The 19634-nt window shown below is 45.3% G+C and overlaps 6 protein-coding genes across 6 annotated transcripts; 3 read left to right on the forward strand and 3 right to left on the reverse strand.

Moving 5' to 3' along the window:
* Positions 1-1403: 1403 nt before the first annotated feature.
* Positions 1404-2830, forward strand: V865_002811 (uncharacterized protein; the record flags this gene model as incomplete). Its single annotated transcript, XM_066226610.1, has 6 exons — positions 1404-1454; positions 1515-1660; positions 1826-2115; positions 2185-2343; positions 2450-2765; positions 2818-2830. 6 exons carry the CDS (start codon positions 1404-1406, stop codon positions 2828-2830), a joined length of 975 nt encoding a protein of 324 aa, XP_066082707.1.
* A 3499-nt stretch (positions 2831-6329) lies between these two features.
* On the forward strand, positions 6330-7493 carry V865_002812 (uncharacterized protein; the record flags this gene model as incomplete). The annotated part of the gene is made up of 1 exon (XM_066226611.1): positions 6330-7493. The coding sequence occupies one exon, from the start codon at positions 6330-6332 to the stop codon at positions 7491-7493; it is 1164 nt and encodes a 387-aa protein (XP_066082708.1).
* Positions 7494-7645: 152 nt separating this feature from the next.
* V865_002813 (uncharacterized protein) lies at positions 7646-13011 on the reverse strand (the record flags this gene model as incomplete). Its single annotated transcript, XM_066226612.1, has 14 exons — positions 7646-8162; positions 8221-8831; positions 8882-9091; positions 9158-10078; positions 10137-10504; positions 10568-10983; positions 11039-11196; positions 11251-11564; positions 11618-11880; positions 11937-12391; positions 12456-12531; positions 12586-12722; positions 12773-12830; positions 12881-13011. The coding sequence occupies 14 exons, from the start codon at positions 13009-13011 to the stop codon at positions 7646-7648; spliced, it is 4635 nt and encodes a 1544-aa protein (XP_066082709.1).
* Positions 13012-13279: 268 nt separating this feature from the next.
* V865_002814 (uncharacterized protein) lies at positions 13280-14527 on the forward strand (the record flags this gene model as incomplete). Its single annotated transcript, XM_066226613.1, has 4 exons — positions 13280-13292; positions 13373-13991; positions 14064-14383; positions 14463-14527. The coding sequence occupies 4 exons, from the start codon at positions 13280-13282 to the stop codon at positions 14525-14527; spliced, it is 1017 nt and encodes a 338-aa protein (XP_066082710.1).
* A 240-nt stretch (positions 14528-14767) lies between these two features.
* V865_002815 (uncharacterized protein) lies at positions 14768-15749 on the reverse strand (the record flags this gene model as incomplete). Its single annotated transcript, XM_066226614.1, has 3 exons — positions 14768-15038; positions 15128-15638; positions 15695-15749. 3 exons carry the CDS (start codon positions 15747-15749, stop codon positions 14768-14770), a joined length of 837 nt encoding a protein of 278 aa, XP_066082711.1.
* Positions 15750-16221: 472 nt separating this feature from the next.
* On the reverse strand, positions 16222-19280 carry V865_002816 (uncharacterized protein; the record flags this gene model as incomplete). The annotated part of the gene is made up of 5 exons (XM_066226615.1): positions 16222-18249; positions 18321-18589; positions 18652-18805; positions 18863-19015; positions 19101-19280. 5 exons carry the CDS (start codon positions 19278-19280, stop codon positions 16222-16224), a joined length of 2784 nt encoding a protein of 927 aa, XP_066082712.1.
* Positions 19281-19634: the final 354 nt, after the last annotated feature.

Genomic DNA, 19634 nt, shown 5'->3' on the forward strand with positions numbered 1-19634 from the left:
ACTTCGAGCTTCTCTACTCTTACACAAAACGACCATTACTATCCTCCCGAGCAATCTCATATGACCTTGACTCACTTGAAATATCGAGTGATACTCATCATGCTCATATGTGGCAGATCATTCATAGTCACCTTCATCCCTCCATCACACGCTTCACTCCGATCTACCGCTCACGTAAATCGACCACGCACCAGGGCATGCCCCGGGCACAAGATAACATGGAACGACACAGAGAAAGATTAGCATTGCACCTGCACTGAGGATGGCAAACTCTGAGCGAGGGTGGTTCGGTGCGCGGCTTCGCCTCACTGCGTTTTCTAGCTATCGCTGGAAGCCATTGTTTCACCCCACCTTCTCATTTCGCTATCCCTGCAGTGAACAGCAGCTCTGAAGCAATCCCCTTGTGTCGAGTCTACTTCTGGAAAGAATACACTGTGAGTTCTACTACGCATTCTCATATAAGGCTTAGCTTATTGAGCTCTGAAAAGCATCATTAATCGATCTTCATCATCGAATTCTCTTTCCCTACCTGAAGAATACCAGTCGGCCAATACAGCACCTCTCTCTATTGACAACAAAGACATATTCCAACCAACTAGCTCATACGGATTGATTTCGTCAAGGTTGCTTCGACTTTCTCCTCACCTTCCTAATATTGCCCTTTTTCCGTTTCCGATGATTGACGTCAAAAAAGCCTGGAAAGAGTCTAAAATCACATCGAGCCTCGATACTCAAGGTGCTGTTAATGAAAGGTTTAGCTTTACATCCTCAGCTTTGTTGACGTGGCCGAAAGGAGAAAAGTCAGCTAGATTGGGAATCTTTCTGGGCAATGAGCCGCGGGCTGAGGTTGGTCATACATAGGCGGTGGCGATCGTAGACGTAGAAGGTGGAAAAATGATAGTTTTCTACGATCCCGATGCCAACGCAACGTTCGACATACGTGGCAGAAACTTGATTCGGGATGATCTTAACGCTCCTCAAAACGCTTTGTGCGCAAGTTGAAAAGCACAAAAACACAAAGCATGGAAAACTCAAAGTCTTAAATGTCCTTTGGGGAGGAACCGCTGAATGGGCAATGGGAATAAGGATATGTGTCTGAAGAACACCCTACGGTGGATGGAGTCTTGTGAAGATATCAACGATCTCAAGATAAATAACCTACTCAATAACAATTGATTCGCTCATTACCTCCCTCTTGACTCATTTATATTTCTTTTACTTGCGACTTCTAGATATACTTACTTTGGTCAGCAAATCTTGTCCCGCCCCGTTATTGGTCAACAGTCAACTTCATCTAGTCATCTTAACATTTGGGTGGGTCGTTTCAGGGCTGATTCCTTCACTTTCTCAAATGACAACGATGATCGCGCTGACATGTGTTTATTATCCTGTAGTTCCCCACAATGCCAAGCGGACATATGGCCAGAGATTGGCCTAACCTAGGTAGACCAGAAGTGAGTATCCTCTTCCTTTGATGGTAAAAGGTGTTGGAAGCTGACGAAGACAATCTCAAGGATGGCTATCGTGTCAAGACCTTAGACCAGAGCGAGTTATACAAACGCAATATGGAGATACCCAACAGGTATTTCAGGCTGTTTGCCTTACTCAGGTTATTACTTCGAAATAAAGGGTTCGAACCAGTGTGGAACTTCGTCGACTGGTATGGTATGTTATGCATTGAAGCTGGAACGGATCCGACCAAGAGAAAGATCTGAGAGAATGCTGTGAGGGAGTTTGTTGATGTATACAATTCAAGGAACGAGTGAGTCACCTTTATCTATCTAAAGTCCGATACAACTTCTGAGCTAACTTTATGTGACCACAGCTATCCCCAAATTACCACTCAACTGGAAACTAAGGATTGGGATGAGCGTGAGAGGATGAACTTCAACTCATTGGTGAATTGGAAACTCAAAGACGACATCGGCTTTCCCGATTGTCTCACCATCAAGTCTCTTCAAGACCTTACAAAGACTGTCAATCTTCCTTCTGTGGTGAAGATCGTTCACCTCGAGCTATACCCCAAGCCAGCAACACACCCATTCCCTGGGGCTGGTCACTTCACTCACAGCATCCATGAGGTCAAAGGGTTCACTTACGCGTTAAGATCCGTAAGTGAACTTCATTACATCAGATCATGAATCGCACCATTCACAGAACTGACCAGAAATGCATATCATGTAGACACTGCCGGTAGACATTGCCCACCCTCCAAATACCGGCCTAAAAGCCGATTACTCGAGGTTCGAACCGATGTCAGGTCACCATCTTCCACACCTCCAGTACGACCAGTTGATGCCGTACCATCATCTTCCACAACACTACTCCATTGGAAGCTGCAAGGTGGGCAACTCAAACCCTTATACATATGTCATCAACGCCATGATCTGCAAATCTTTCGGTCTCGACTATCCTCAACCGGATTAATTCTCGTTGACAAGTGCTAAAGATGGACAAGCTACTCTGACATGGCTGGAGGTAAATCGACCCTCCGTTCATGATGTGCTTGTTTCGATCGCTCAAATCGGAGTATGGGGTATGGGAGATGCCATCGAGAAAAACATGTGGGACCTACTCGTCAAGTTGGACAAGGAACACAAGGTGAAACTCAGAACTCCGGAAGCAATTCCCAATATGGAAGGGATGATCGCTCAATTGGAAAGAGAATACGAACAGTACAGAGAGCTAGAGAAGAAAGAGGTGGTGACATCGCAAGAGATATGTTTGATCCTTTCGTTGGTCGTAACCGAAGGATTGTCTGGGCTGTAAGTATTTCTTCAAATCTTTCTCTGGTACTGTGCTGATTGTCTCGCGCAGAATCGTCTCATGATTGCTCAAGGGTAAAATCGTTCCTCACTCTTCGCTTCAACAGCGCAAAATGATAACATCTCAACATGTGCGTATCAATTGGAAGGTTGAATGGGTCTTGGTTCAGTTTTTCTTCTTGCGTGGTTTAGATACCTTCGCCATTCTCATATTTCTTATTCTTTGCTTCTCTCTGGATCTTCTACGTCGTCGTTTATTCCTTCATACACGCTGACCTTCATAAGTATTTCTTCTTTTTCTGAACCGCTTGAACCATATTTATGGTTAATTCTATACAGAATCGAATTTACTTTCTCGATTTGTTTATATAGATATACACATCACAACCTTGTCGAATAGCCGATTGATTACCTATGCTCTCTAATCTTTTCTAAATATCATACAACTCATCGCATGTATGCAGATCTATATGTCTAACTATACCATATTTGGAGATAGCACGCCAAAAGTACAAACCGCGCACTAATACACCGGAGTAAAGGAATGTTGGGAGGAAGAGCATGTTTGCCCCGGACTCCCCTTAAGATGGTTACGTTGTAGTGCGAAGATACGATCAGGACAGGAAACACGTGGCAAGTGGAGGTTAGCCACTCTGAGATGAGAAGTTGCGTACCACGACCTTGCATATAAGGATCATTGGATAGGAATAGTCTTAATCAATAACACACTTTAGTGACATAGTAGATACCAGCACCTAGGATAGATACACACCTCTTGCATATCATACTACCCATAGATACAAAATAAGAGATCAATTTGCTACTCCACATACCCCAAAGGGAGGGTGGTAACTCCCTAGTTGGAGAATGTTCCACGTGGAAGGAAATCCTATCGTTCTCGTACTACAACGTACCACCTCCACTTTGTTGGTCCATTTCGACGTATCTTTTAGATAGTTTATCTCATATCGATTTGTTGACAGTAGAAAATTAATGTGGTATGATGGCATGATGGCCTGATGGCTCACATTCTGATAGATGATGTGCAGTGTAAAACGCGTTGATTGCATTGCAAATTGACAGTGATCCACATCAACCTCCCGCATACAGTATACTGATATATTGCAATCTACTCAACGTCGGTGCGCTATCACTTAAGCGCGTTCAGTCACGTGCCAAGGCTATATATATATATATATACAACTATTCACTTCTTTCCTCTTCTTGCTTACTCACACCTTCACCTATCTATCTCCAGCCATGTCATTCCTTCGAATATGGTACAGTACACAAGAGCGATCGCACCTTCCAGGGTTGGAGGCAGGCCGAATGTCACTACCAACGATGCAACCTCAGTCTCCACCCACAATTTCCACGATCTGTTCCATCAACTTCACCTCTCGTCTCCCTCCTATACTCCGGATGACTATCAAGTCCACAACAACAGAGAATTGGAAGGTTCGATCAGTACAGAGGACGACGTCATGAGTTGCGAATATAGGAACGACAAGCAGGACGAAATCTGTGGAACCGGGGAGGAATACGGATACATCAAGCAAGAAGATAAGGCAAGTCGGAATAAGCTAACACTGCTGTGCGTTGTTTTTCTTTCCTTTGGTAGGTACTCGAGGGCGCAGAATCGATTTTCGCAGGCCATCCTCCTAGGCATCCTTGTGATGCGTAATTTATGCGGCTCATCGTATGTCGGCATTCCACACATAGCTGGCTATCACGCACCTCGGTCAGAGATATATCAATTCCATTTTCTTTTTCTTCGCTGTCCGGATAACCAAGTTTCTGATCTTGACTGTCCTGAGTAACTCTATTGTCTGTGACGAGTATATGCAAATCTTGATAGATGCGGGGTATTGAAATGAGTGGTATATGGAGTTTTGATCTTGACTGAGAAACATCATGATTATCTTCGTATTGAGGTGATTCCAAAACCAGCTCTTTTGCGGGTCCATCGAATGTGTGAAAGCCGAAATCTTAAGTGCAAGTCGTGACATTGTTGATACTTCTACTTCTGTTGGTAAGAACCATGCCCTGGTAGTAAACCCCTTCCCAATAGGAGTATGTGAACTAAGTGTGAGTCATTGTATACGATGGGCTGTATGAAAAGACTTCTGTTTGTGATTATAATTTGATGCGAAGAACATTTTACTTTTGTCGCTGTGCAATCGTTTGGTTGACGTATGTCCACAAATAAATCATTCACGTTTAAGTCATTGCTTCTTGGTAACATATTACGACTCGTTTGGGGTGGACTTGACGGTGAAGTTGATACCCGAAAATCGATTCCGTTCTCACCTGTCATCAAACTTGAACATGCGATGTTGCATTGTAACCTATATTTACGCTTGCCGCTGCTATCACCAAGATGGACAAATATTGCGCGAACTTGTAATTACTTTCCGATCAATTTGTAAACACAAAAATCCTGGGATTTGATGGAATGATAATATCCCTTTGGAAAATGTATGCGGAAACTGGGTATTCGTCACCGGAGATATAAAATTGCAATATATTGATAAGAGGTTGGCAATGTACCGATAAACAATGGCAGAATCACCTTTATCCACGTTTGGTACCTCTAATTTATGTTACTAATGGGTGATGGAGCTCTCCCCTCGATCATTCGGGTTTGCAGGCTCCTCAAGCATACTGTACAGTAGCACACCAGTCTCCTTTTGTCTATTGGTCCATTTAGTAATCCTATTCGGATGTCTCTCTTCCAAGAAGAATACATCACATTCAACTCCCATCCTTCTTGCTGGCAATTTTAAAATTTTAGGCTGATAGGTTGCAAGCTTCGCTTGGCACGAAAGTCCTACCAGCAATGTTCTGGACCCACATTCGGGATCTCACAATGCAAACAGTCTGTTAAAGCTATTTCAAGATGAAAGGAAGATACACCATCATATTTTGTGACTTGAAGCGACACCAGAACAGAGACACGAATGCTCTCTGACCCCACTGATCAAAGGAGAAACGGAGACTACTTCACCTCTCATTCACTTTATTATGCGTGCCTCAAGAGAAGTCAACGGTCTCCCGTTACAGGGCTTTTTCTTATTGTGGTGGCGAAAAGTCGTTGCGAATCAAGTAGCAGATTTTGCGCCACTCTTACGAATTGTAACATGATAGGTTGTAGTGTATACATACCGACAGGTATATCTGATTATAGCTCATTCCCTTGTGTTGGCTTCTCGATTCAAAGGATAAGGGCTGACCTTTCATCATAACTCCTTTGTACGTCTTCTCATAAAGAAGATGTAAAACGTCATGCGAGTGCAGAAAATACTGTAGATGCAACGCCTTCGAAGCGCCACTCTTTCTGCATAGAACGGTGGTGTACCTAGATATATGACGGTTCTTGCCGTCGTGATTTTCTGAACACTGTTTCAAAACATAACTTATCTGCCTTGCCATAGATTTCCATTATTATATTTGTCAGCGTGAAAATAGCTCCTCAAAACGTACCGATTTGACAGAAATGTCCGGAGCTTATAGCTGTAAGTTGCGTGCGCCTTAAGCTGTGAAAAGCATTGCACCGACTGAGAAATGTTCACATTAGATATGTATCGGGACTCCGCCCATGTGAGCGCTATGCAAAGCCAAGTGATGGGAAGTCGGCAAACCACTTGTGAGGACATTTCGAAAGCTGTTGCAAACCGAAACATCGACCTTGAAACATGTGATCTTCATTTCGGTGCTTTGGATTGGAAAGCTATTGTGGAGCAATACCACGAACCATCTACTACCCATGCAGCTAGAGAAGCTTCCATCGCCGCCCTTTTGGAAACCGCCATTACCAATCCAATGGTCATGTGGGACAGGGCTGGAGTAGCCAAAGAGGCAATCACCAAATGGGACGACCCAGAATACTTTGCTTCTGGAGAACAAAAGAGGATTGTCTGGCGATATGGACTTGATCGGGACGACGAAGGTGCTTTGAAAGTTTTAAAGTGGCAAATCCAAAATGACGGTCCCATACCTTTGTTATCCGAGTATGGTAAAGAGATGCTTGCTCTCGATCTCACTCGAAGGGTTCAAGATACGCTTTATAACGGAAAACCAACTGCGTATCCCATCAGTCGACTTCCATCCAAAGCGATTGAGATGATACCTAAGAAAGTGCGATCGTTCGCAGAGGATATTTGGAAATCACGATCCATTGCTTACGATTCTCGGGCACCCGAAAAGACCAGATTGAACATGTTGGTACTGGACCAGATGACCAGAATGGCAGATTATAAGAACTGGGAAAAGTGTCGAGAAGCAGGTCCAATCTCCAGACGCACAACCACGCGACCGCTTGGACTAAGCATTGGAGAATCTTCAAAGACTAATGAAAAACTTCCAGCGTATGATCCTGGTGATCCCACCTTTGTGAGATCCGACGAAGACTTACCTACGTATGACGAGGTAGAACAAGCATTGTCTCGGGTCATACTCACAGATAAGGACAAAAAGAGGGTAGAAGAGCTGAGAAAGGAGTGTGGTGATAAAATCCTTATCTCTGCAGGTTATCTCAAAAGCGCCCCCACTCACCGAGAACTCTCTGCGCTCGATCTCGCGACGACTGAGGCAATGCCAAGTGCTAGTACCCCAGAAAGTGAGAACGGTGGCTCAACCGGCAGATCACAACGCAAACATTCGAAAAATTGGGGAACGTTCTCCAAAATTTGGAAAAGTTGCTTCGGATCGATCGAAGATACGGCGTAGTCTGCTCATCGATTCGTTGGTGAATTGCGCCTTGATTCATTACTGCATCGTGATGAAGTATAGTGAACGCGGGAACTGCTGACATGCTGAACTCCTAAACACCCTGTGGATAGTATATGATGCATTGATTTTACCCTGTTTCTTCCTCGATCCTACTCAGCTTCGGCCTCCGCTACCACCCTTCTCCCCCAAGTCAAAGCATTCCACCCATCTTCCTCCCACGGCGCAAGCATCACACCCTTCTGCAACTTACTGGTACCGCCCTCGTCTCCCTCTAAGATCTCAGCTGTTCCTCTGAGGCTTTCCATTCTCGCCTTACTTTCTACATCTTCCACACCGCCCGAGATCTGCAGCACATCATTTGCTTCTTTCGATCTACCAACTTGTATTAACGCTTCGGCAAGTCTATTTCTAGATTTGACATTGGTCGGTGATGCTTGTACGGCTCTTTCCAGGACCTTGTGACTTTCTTGTGTGTCACCTCCTACTATAGCGTGTAGGTATAGTACGAGATCCGACTGTCCAGATGGATCTTCCTTGACTCGCGATTCGACCGGTCGAGAGGACAATTCGGACATTGCTGCTTCGACTAGATCTGGGTCGGAGGAAATCACAGCTATAGCTGCTAGGGTCGAAATCACTTTGAGTGAGGGTTTCTCTTGTGATAAGCTATGTGATAAGAGCTTTATAAGCAATATTCCCACAGAGGGTCTCAGAGTCCACGTACCACTCCATAAGAGTACTCTTCGCTGTTTCCTTCGCATCATCACCTCCTAGACCCCAGAGCGTTCGACTGAGTAATACCGCAACCTCTTCTTTAGTCTTGAGATCCTGTGAGGCGGAAGCTTCATCTAAACTGTTCTGGAACGCTTCGAGCGATTCGTCAATCTGTCTGAGCCAATAGTGTACCAGACCTTGTAACAGTTTACACTGAGCCTTCAGTGAGACGATGGTTCCGTCTGTCGAGTCCGAGATCAATTCCCAACAGTTGTTGAGCGTATCGAGCGCTGCTGGGTATTTCTTTGCAGCAAGCTGAACTCTTCCAAGATTGCATAACGCAATAGCATATCGCGATTCGATATCTGCCGATTCAGTCCTTTCGAATTCCTCTTCCAGTACTGCCGCTGCTCGTTCGAGCGACGAGGCTGCCTCATCGGCCAGACCTAATCTTTCGCAGATTAATGCGTACAAGTGAGCAGCAGCGAAATCATTAGGTCTCTGATGACAGTAGTGACGAAGTGCGAAGGCTGGTTGGTGTAGAAGGTTGGTATCGATCCGAGCACCTGGGACGAGGAACCGTTCGAAAGTAGCGATAGCCAAGGCGAGATCCGCTTCGAGCTAAGAATACTAGTCAATTCACGTTGCTCTCAGAAGAATAGGAAACTCACCAAAGATCCAGCCGACAAGGTAACCGCATGGGAGTAAAGTGCTTTTGCATGTTGTTTATCCCCATTTCTTTCGGCCAACATACCCTGACCGGACCATGCAGGTGCGTAATCAGGATCGATGATTTGAGCTTTCAAGAAACATTGGTTGGCAAGTTCTGCATCTTCTAGTCGTAGATATAGGTAACCGAGATTTGCCCAGACAATCGGATCCTAAACGGTAAACCGATAAGTAAGCACGATGTCTAAGGACTCGCCGAATGAAATGAGAGGACGCACTTTTGAATACAACTCGAGCGAAACAACAAAGGCATGCTGAGCGACTTGTGGCCCTGCAGTACCGCAGATCACACCCAAGGCATTCCAAAGCCTTTCATCTCCTGCATCCCGCTCTAACGCTAACCTAATGGCGGAGATAGCAGCTTTGAGACATGAGGTCTTGCTCTCACCGTCGGGCAATCGAAGAGCGAGGGCATGAAGCGAACTTGCTAAATCGTATAAAGCTGGATCTGCTACCCGAGGTTCATTCTTGAGTAGATATGCACGATAGGCGAAAGCAAAAATCGAAGTCTTCAGCGTATATTCCAGATCCGGAGAGGTTTGTAGTAAATTGGCGGCATGCCCTAATCCTTCTACCTGAGATCTTCGGTCTGTATCATCATCGATCAGACGTTGCAGCACGGGTTGGACGACTTCACTCGAGGACAAAGCTTCTTCCAAGCTAGATTCTTCGTTACTAAGCTCGAAGGTGGCATCTCCGATAGTCTTCCACGCCCACGCTCGGTGACTTCGTCCGTCCTTCAGCACATCTGCAGCGAGTCGAATGGAGGCGTGTAAGGCGTTCCTTGATCTCTGTCTGAACCCTCCAGCAGCAGTCTGTCGACCAAGCGAGAGATTGGCTTCAGCCAGAGCAGCGACGATACCGATTTCTCGAGTATCGGAAAGGGAAAGCACCTTTTCATATGCCTCAATTGCTTTGTCAAATGCACCTAGCTGAGCTTGAGTATCACCAATGTTCAAGTATGCTCGCCAGTTGGTGGGCTGAAGCTCCAGAGCATGGTTGAGAGCTTTGAGCCCGGCGATATGTCTTCCACATTTGACATATGATTCTCCGAGCATGACCCACATGGACACGTCGGTAGGATCACCTCGAAGAGCAATTTGGTACGCTTGAGCAGCCTTGGCGTAGTTTTTGTAATGCTGTATCCGAGGACATATCAGCTTGGATTCCGGAATGATTTTTGAAGAACAGACGTACCACCTCTGTTGATCCAAGAGCCTTCCAAGCCCATCCATTCTGAGGCGCAAATCTTCCTTTTGCGTTCATGACTTCACCTCCTGCTACACCATCTAGCCCACCTTCACCTTCCATCACTCTCATAGCGATAGTTCTCACCAAAGCCCATTCATCTTCATTCGCATAGCCAATAGCAAGTCTATGGGCAGCCTCACTCTCAGTAGCATCGAGCTCGAATGCTTTCTGGAAACACTTCAAAGCTCTTTCTTCGTCTGGCGGAGTAGCGGAAGAATAACAGATACCGAGGGACGTATAAGATGAAGGGAAAGTAGGAAGAGCTCGAATGGAAGCCATGAACCACTCTTCGGCATGCTGTCGACTCTCGTCGTCTGTATGCAGCATGAGCTGGTGATCCTCCGTGAACAGTAAGTAGACCGAATTTCTCAGCTCACCTCCAATCATCCATTCTGTCCTCCCAAGTCTATACCAAGCTCTTGCTCTTTGATAAGCTTCGTCGTCCTTTCCATCCTGTTCTTTCCTTGCATCTCTAATCTCCACTACCTCTTCTAAGATCTCTCTACCCTTTTCTAACTCTCCCTCATTGACCACACACCATCCCAATTCTTCTTTCGCAGCCACAATATCTTTCTCATCGCCACCTGCATCAATGAGAGTTTGGAATTCCTTCCTTGCATATGACCATTTACCGGCAGCTTGATGTATCTGAGCACGAGCGAACCGCGCTTCTTTGTTGTCTGGCTGACTCTTCAACACTCCATCGAGCAGTCTAATAGCACGAGGATGGTGTTTAGGTGCAAAATAAGGGACACAAGCGAGACCGAGAGTGGTGTCGATGGAAGCTCGAACGCTACATGGATTTCGACTGATCAGCAACGATTTCACCAATGTGAGTGAGGACTTACTTCGGCAAGGATATACCTCTTTCATTCTCGAGCTCTTTAACCAGAGCTTTCGCCTTGTCGCCAAAAGCAATAGCGTTTGCCCAATCCTCTTCTTGCAATGATATTCTAGACATAACTCGATGAGCAAATATCGATTTTGGTAGTTGATCAACCAGTTTCTGTTTAGGTGGATTCAGCTTGTGAGGACCCTACAGGGAATAGAACCGACTTACAGTCATTCCAGATACCAATTCCTCCCTTTCTTCCTGATCCAAATCTTCCGACAGCACCCCTTCTTTTCCAGCGGCTCTCCTGGCTTTTCGTCGTTCTCTAGCATTCATGCCATTCCTTCCTCTGCGATTCTTGGTCTTCTTATTTGCTTTTTGAGCGAAAGATTCTTCCCCGTTAGCTGGCTGAGCGGTCTCTTCTTCTTCCTCCGGTTCAGGTAAAGGCAATTTGAACCATCTGCAATAATCGTCAATGAAGTCGGTCATCTTGGACTCCAGGAATGCTTTTGCGTATTTGTGAAGAAGCTCGATATCATAGACTAAAAATATTTGTTAGAGTCGTCTAGTCGATAGAGGTCATGACGTAGCTCACAGAGGGTGGGCTCATCTTTCCCTTCCAACACCCAAGACCATCCTTCTTCAGCACCTTTACCGGTGATCCCAAGCAACACAAATCCATTAGCTAGATCATTAGTTCGCGACAGAGCCTCATCTTTGTTAGGCTTTGGATATGAATGTGGAGCAAACAGTGAGGTTGTCGGTAAATCTGTCGAGCTCGTGTTCGAAGGTTGAGCTTCTCTGCTTGATTGCGCAGATGGAGTTTTCTTTGCATCTGGCTTTTCAGCTTGTTTCGATCTAAAGATCGAATACTCAGCATAGTGCGTTAGTCATGAGCCCAGGTTACAACGTACGGTAAAGAAGCACCAAGCTTTCTCCAGAAATTGAATTCTCTAATTTCCACCTCTCTCCTTACATCTTCCGCTACATTAGGGTGAGATCCAACTTCCTTCAGGAGCTCTACCATTCTCATACCCAATTCGCCACCTAGGACTTCCGCCTCAACTTTCCTTCTGACCTCTTTCTCCGGTCCCGCACCCAGCCTCTGTCTGCCTACCTTGACTTTCTGCTCTGTGGTAGTATATACCAGCGATTCGGCTCGAACTAGGAGGTTGGTCAAGAGAGGCAATGATGCGACGAGATGGAGGGCATGAGGTAGAGGAGTTGGAAGGGAAGGTAGTATAGCTGCTGATGATGGTGGGTAGATGGGTGAGGGAAAGGGCACGTATGAACCGCTTGGGCGAGGCACAGACTGAAGAAGGGGAACAAGAGGGGATGAGGGTAACAGCTGATCTAAAGCTCGGTAAAGCTGTTCGCCAACGATAAGCCGTTAGTTTGGTTAGTATGACTTGAACAAAAGCTGACAAGCTCACTTTGTCTGGAGGACCGTGTTTGGCCCGTACTTCTAGCAGTTCCTGCAATGCACTAGCACATCTCTGTCCATCGTTTCTATATCGCAATTTCGTTAGCTGTCAATGTCACCAGCAAAGTTCGCAGACTCACTCATCGTATGAAGCTTGTACTAATACTTCTAACAGATGACCCAGCTTGTCCCACTGCTGATTCTTCTCGTACAGCCTCTTCAGTCCCATTGATGCCAATGGGTTGGACGGCTGAAGCTTGTAGGCATGGATATATGACTATCCGAATCGATCAGCTGTTAGTCCTCGCGAAAGTGAAGCAATTTTACCTTTTCAGCTTCTTCATTCCGCTGCAATTGAGTGAGAGCGAGTCCACGAAATATCAATCTGATCGGGAAGTCAGCTTGTATATCCCTCGAAATACGACGGTAGCTCACACTTGAGCAGCTTCAGGTGCATCCTCCCCGATCGATTTGAGTAAATTGGTAGCTTCGTACAGAGCAGCTTCGGAATTCTTCTCTTCCAGCTGCGACTTGATCGATTTCAGCGCCTTCTTTGTGGCCGACATCTTGTGTTAGTCACCTCTCGACCACTGTGCGATAGGATAGATGGAAAGGCGATTTACGATTAGAGGTGGACATGATTTTGGTTGAAAGATCTGGCTATGACGATGGTTGAAGATCGTACTCGTATGACCGAAGACAAGTTATCAGGCTCACCTGTCACATTATCGATAAAAACACCAGATAACTTACTCGTCCGGAACAGGTTGAAATGCTCAATGCCTTCTCTTACCCTTCATATATACAATTAACTTAGATGAACAGCAGGACAGCATGACTCGATCTCGTGAGTGATAGCAGCTGGTCGTCCGAAACAATTGGAATGTCCATACAGCTGAACCGAACCCCACTGTATCATCCCCTCAGACGCCAAAAACAACACGACTCAATCGACTTTATCGTACTACGAGCGAACTCTCCTGCGTAAAGATGGAGCGGCCAGAAGACTAGGTAGAGACTCCTTCAAGCCTTTAGATGCATGCTATCTTTGTCTATCAAAAGTCAACGATCCTGTATCATGCTCATCGGGGCATATATACTGTAGGGAATGCTGTATATCCGATTTGATCAGTCAAAAAGCTGGTATAGAAGCTAAGAAGCGCGAGATGGAGAGATGGGAGGAGGCAGAAAGACTAGAAAGGGAAGAAGCAAAGCTGAAAGCTAGAGAAAGAGTTGTATCGGATTTCGAAAAAGGAATGAGTCTAGGTGGATCGTCGACAGTTAAAAGGATACCAATCGGAGAGGACAAGGATAAATCAACTACGAAGAGTAAATTCGAATTGGACAATAATGCTGTAGAGAAAGTCGCGAAAAAAGCTGAAGAGAAGGCCTTGAGGGTGATGGAGTTAGAACAATCTGAATCTAGAAAAGCAAAATTGGCTGCCTTCTGGTTACCTTCTTTAACTCCCGAAGCTAAACTTGGGCCATTGAAGGATGTGAAATTGCAGACGCTTTGTCATGTCGGTGGATTGCCTCATCCCATATCGTCAGTTATCCGGTGAACGAAAACAACTTTTCTGATAGAATGATACTGATGCTGCTTATGTTTTGCATAAAGCCGTAAAACACTCCTTCCTGTCATTCTCACGTATCCCCCTTCTTCAACTTCCAAACCAATCTGCCCAACATGTACGAAAGAACTATCCAACGCTACCTCTTCAATCCTCCTGTCCTCGCGTCAGCCGATGCATTCAGCAGATGGTGATGGAGATGAAGGACGTAAGAAGAAGAAGCAGAAAAAGGATAAAGAGGAAGCATACGTGTGTGGACATGTGATTTGTCAGACTTGCTCAGATACCATAGTCAAACCTCAAGGAAGGTGTTGTGTTTGTGATGCCAAGGTGGAGGATAGTGGGAGAATACCGTTGGGTAAAGAAGGTGAGTCAGAGTTCGATTCTTTATTGTGGGCCCAGATTGAAGATTGGACGCGCAAGAAAGCTGACTGGTAGATATATAGGAACCGGATTCGCAGCTGCCGGTGGAGCGGAAGTGAAAAGAGAGGGAGTAGCCTTCCGAGTTTAGACGTCGAGATGCGTATTTGGATGCATGCATTACAGAGATGATAAAGAGCGGAAACGCTATTCGACTCCAACGACATTAGCTATCCACTATACTGATGTGGGGATTGGACTAATAGATCTACTCAACATGATTGAAGGGGAAGGAGTATGAAGTGGTTTTGTCAACTATTATAGCCTCTGGGTCAAGATGTTCTATCAGTCTTAGAACCATTATATCTCTTTATCATCGTAAATACCGAGATCAGCCACTGTTCTCCTCTTTCTTACCGCTGCTCCAAGGAGCGATATGTTCCCAATTCCCTTTTTCTATCTGACGATCCAACCATCTCTCTCTTGAACCCCTCTCCCTCCAGATCTTCCAATCATTGAACAGCCTCATCCTATTCTCCTTTTCCAACGCTAACGTTTCTCTCCTCGAAGACCAAATGAGGTCTCGCGAATGGGCATCACTGATTAATCTCCAATTATCTTCTGCGTGTGCTCTGGTTCTGTCGGGGATAACCTCCAATATACTACCAGGTATATCTTATTGCTATAACCACTAGAATCGAAATGATCGAATAGTGTTCTCGAGATGATTGATACGACATGTAAAGCGTACATCTCCATCCCTTCCTCCGACAACTCTATACCTCCAATTTGTGAACTGGCCAATTGATCTCTCAAAGTTCCTTCGGCCAATCTTGAATCGTTCAGATCCAAATTCATAGATTCTCTTCTGGGTAACCAAAAATTCCGTGTAGATTGTGGACATCCCCGCGAATAGAATCTCACGAATGACTTGCAGTCCAAAGCGTACTTGGTTCTGCATCGTTTATCCAAGAATGATTGGATGGGAGCAGCCAACAATGAATCTCTCGTGTGGGTGGTCAAATTCTTATATTGCAATGCAGTAGTCAATTGATCATAATCTATTACTCCCCAAATAGAATCTTCTTCCCAATCCCTTGAGAAACTCGGTGGATCTCTTGAGAAAGCCAGTATGGCAGATCCAACGCTGGCTGAGGGGTCGCGCACGACATCTCTCTGTGAAGAGGTGAGCCAACCATACTCTGATATCAGATTCTCTCGCTCAACACGCCTTTCTTGTCGAGCAACTTCTGATGCGTCTTCTGTATCTAAAGTTATCAGCTTCTTATGGTACTGTACGTACAAATACTACACATACCTTCTTGATTATCGTCCGATGAGTAGGGGTCCAAGGGCAATGCGTTCTCTGCCATTTCGTCAGATTCGAAATGACAGTGTATCCGAAATCTAACGATCTTAAGGTGTAGTGTACTGGACAGTGTGCTTTTACTATAAAGAAATGAACCTATCTCGGTGCAATACTATGTTATGGATGCACATAGGGCTGATCTATTTTTTCATTGTGAGTACATCCTACAGTAACATCAGTGTCCTTCCATTTTCAAAGGATGTATTTCGGACAATCTAAGATTGCATCAGCGAGCGTCAATGCATCATCAAGGGTGAGAGCATCCTCGGAACTTGTACAGAAGCCCCCACGACAACGAAAATATAGTGTTACAACTGACATATTCTACTCTCCCATGCATGTTCCATCAAGGTAATTTACTATATAATACAACTTTTCCGTTTGTTCGATACAAAATACAATACAAATGGCAATCCGAATATATGCTTTATCTGTCGCGTAATATCCATCTATAAGTTCTGTATCCCCCAGTAAAATTAGATCAACTCATCAACCCCTCTATAGGGGGGTACACTCTTAGCCCTCATAGCTCTTCCATACCCCGTACCCAAACTCATCCCTAATCCTGATGATGATGGTGAGGATTCATCATCTGTCGTACGCGCACGAGTGGTACCAAATATAACATCTAACAAACCTCTATTCTTGTGCTTCTTCGTGTCTTTCTCTTTGTCATGGTCAACTTCAACATGCTTTACATCTAGCGCGATCTGATCACCCATTTCAGGCGATATAACAGGTAACGGAACGTGTTTCACCTTTATCGAATTCCGCGATTTGATTTGCTGTAATTGTAATATCGATGAATTCGAATGATTCGAATCTTTAGATCTAGGCCTACCTCTTTCCTCCGGAACTTCCCGTTCGTCTTCCTCTGAGTTGGTCTCGGCTCCTGTCTCAGCAGCAGAAGGAGCTAAGCTTGGTCTTCTAACTGTCATAGGTGATAATAAATTCAAATCGCTATTATTGTTACTACTCATGTTCGGTTTGATATCCAAAGCTTTCTTCAGTACAAGGTATGATCGAGGATCAGATAAGTGAACGATGATTTTCCCTTCGTTATGCCCACCAAGACCAACGCCATTGTGATGAGGGTGATAGGCGTACCCTAGACTGGATTGTCTTGATCTACTGGACGCTCTCGAGAGAGGCTGTAGCTGACCAGGAGTGACTTCCGGTGGCGAATCAGATAGGGAAACTTGTCTGCTCAGTGGGGATAGCGGTGCAGTGTGTATTGACGAAGTGGTCGAGACTCTCGTGAGAGGTTGTCTGGGATGAACGGAAGGAGCATGAGACACGGATCTTCTATACCCCGGTCGGCTCGGAGGTGGTCTAGAAACTGATACGGATCTAGCGGGGAAGGCATAATTCTTGTTGGGAGTAGTAGTAGCCGTATGTTGAGTGGTGGTGGAGGTGACAGGATGCAATGGTGTGAAAGAACTACCCCAGCCATCCCTATACGAGGTGAACGTCTCAACGGAACCTCTCCGTTTTTCTAATATCGGTGAGGTTTGCGGTGGATGTACGAACTCCAATTTAATATAACATCTTAGTACTCTTTTAGGCGACTTGTCTCTTGATCGAACCTGAGAACCATTTGTGGGATTTTGAGACCTTCTGGAAGGTGGCAACGATACGGAACGCTGTTGGGGTGATGTCGGTGCTGAATTCAAGGGAGGTGGCTTTTTATGAAATGAAAATAGAGAAGGGAACCACCCTATCTGAGGATCGCTCGGTGTGTTCGGTTGACTATCAGAGGGTGTGTCATAAGGGACATTCATGACTAACTGAAAAACCGTGTCTTCTTTTCCGGTTGTTATATTGGTTGATGTAGTAGGAGTAGAAGGCGTCGAAGGACGCTGAGCGGTCGGTAAAAGGTGATATAAGATTCCAGCAGAACGTAAGAGATATTTTACATAACTCTTGCATCGTCTTTCACTTTCCCCCATCGGATTTCTCAGGACAATCTGATCTTTCTTAATCTTCCCTTTTTTCCCATGTGAGTTTGTATTCGAAGAATCCTGATCATCGAGGTAGATCGGTAGCGTATATTTGATCTCACTTTCGATGAAAGAAGTCGATTTGAACCTTCTACTTTGTTCTTTCTCATCCCAATCTGATACCCTCTGTTTGATCTTATCGCCCAATTGGTATAAGCCAAACTTGTGCATTCTGATCGTGCCATCAATTTCGAGGAAGTCTCTCATCGCTCTTCGGACTCTACTCCATTGTTTCTTCTCGAAATCTAGGTCCAGGTCGGAGGACGACGATGATTTAGGTGGCCGCCAAGGTGAATGAGGAGGGTACATCTCGTCTAATTCCTGTAGACGATCTCTGACTCTTTCTCTCATCACGTACGGTGAAATGTGCTTGGGTCCTAACGGGAATTTGACTTGAAGTAACAGGGATAGCACGGTCAAGGCTATACACCAGATATCCAACTCGGGACCATAGTATGTTACTTCTCCAGGTGGTTTTGCCAGGGCCTGTACGATTTCCGGACTCTATAGAGGAAGAAGTCAATCACAACAGCCTAGTCATCGTGACAGAGATACTTGAGGTACTAATAACTCACATGAAAAGCCGGACTACCACAACAAGTAGTCAATTTCGGTTCACTCGCCGAAAATCGAGTTGCAAGTCCCAAATCCAATATCAAGATCTCCCCAGTCTCCACGTCCACCAGGACATTATCACCTTTCAGGTCTCTATGGCATACTCTCCCTTTCTCGTGTAATGTATCTCGTACGACCGACACCAATTGATCGAGGATATAGGCTGCTCTGGATGGTTGGAGCGGCAGGGAATGAGCTGGTAGGGGAACATGTGAAGAAGCGTATTGTTCTTAATCACCATGAACATCAGCATCACTGCACCTATCTGTTGGACTGACTGATGAAACGCACCGATAAGATAAAAATGACCTTCTGTCCTCACCCATCCTTCTACCCCTATCAAACATGGATGGCTAGGTAATTCTGCTAGCAGCGTAGGTTCTCTGAGTAATCTAGCCGATATCAAGGGATGATGGGGATACAACGGTGTATGTTTGAGAGCGTACTGCATATACCACTCGCATCAGCATACCAACTAGTAGGATGAGTGATCATCACTCACGTAAACGCCGTCCGCACCCAGTACTTTATACACCGTACTGAATTTTCCTTTACCCAATACTCCTCCAGAAGACGAATGTAGGTAGGTGTACTCGGTTATACCGTGTCTGAGCAGATGGTCAGGATTAGGAGCGATAACAGGATCTTCATGGTGCTACGTCAAGACACACATAATATCAGCACCGAACTGATATCCCTTAATAGCAACCATTCAGGAGGATACGTGATAATATACTCACCTTAACCAACTCATCCCATTTGACCAAAGGCAAACCAATCCCAAAGGGCGAAACACCCCTTCCACTACTCCTATTTCTACTTCCCCTTCCTCTGCCAGAGGGTGATGATCCCCTACCAGTCCCATACACATATAACGTCCCTGCTCCCGGATGTGGTTGAGTCATCTCGTCTTTTGGCATCGTTTCGATAAGTGATTCACGCTCTTTTGACTAAGTCTGGATTATGATCATAAGGTGAACGATGTCATGATGATTTCATTGTCCCCGACTCGTTCTACTGATGATGTGATGATGTGTTGATTGAATCCACGTCGGATGTTGATATGATATTTTGATCCTTTCTAACCCGGGTTGGAGGTTGTCACAACTTGTTGAAAGGAAAGGCGCAATCACCGTTGTGTTCTGTATGTTGTTCTTTCAATTCCCCCTCTGCTCTGATTCAACTGTCCCATACGATGGCTTTGTAAAAATCCTTTCAGAGCACTCGTCCAGTCCGACTCAAGCGAAGTGGTGAAGCAGGTGCAGATAGACAGA

Source organism: Kwoniella europaea, chromosome 1, assembly GCF_036810445.1.
Source record: "Kwoniella europaea PYCC6329 chromosome 1, complete sequence".
Taxonomy (NCBI): domain Eukaryota; kingdom Fungi; phylum Basidiomycota; class Tremellomycetes; order Tremellales; family Cryptococcaceae; genus Kwoniella; species Kwoniella europaea.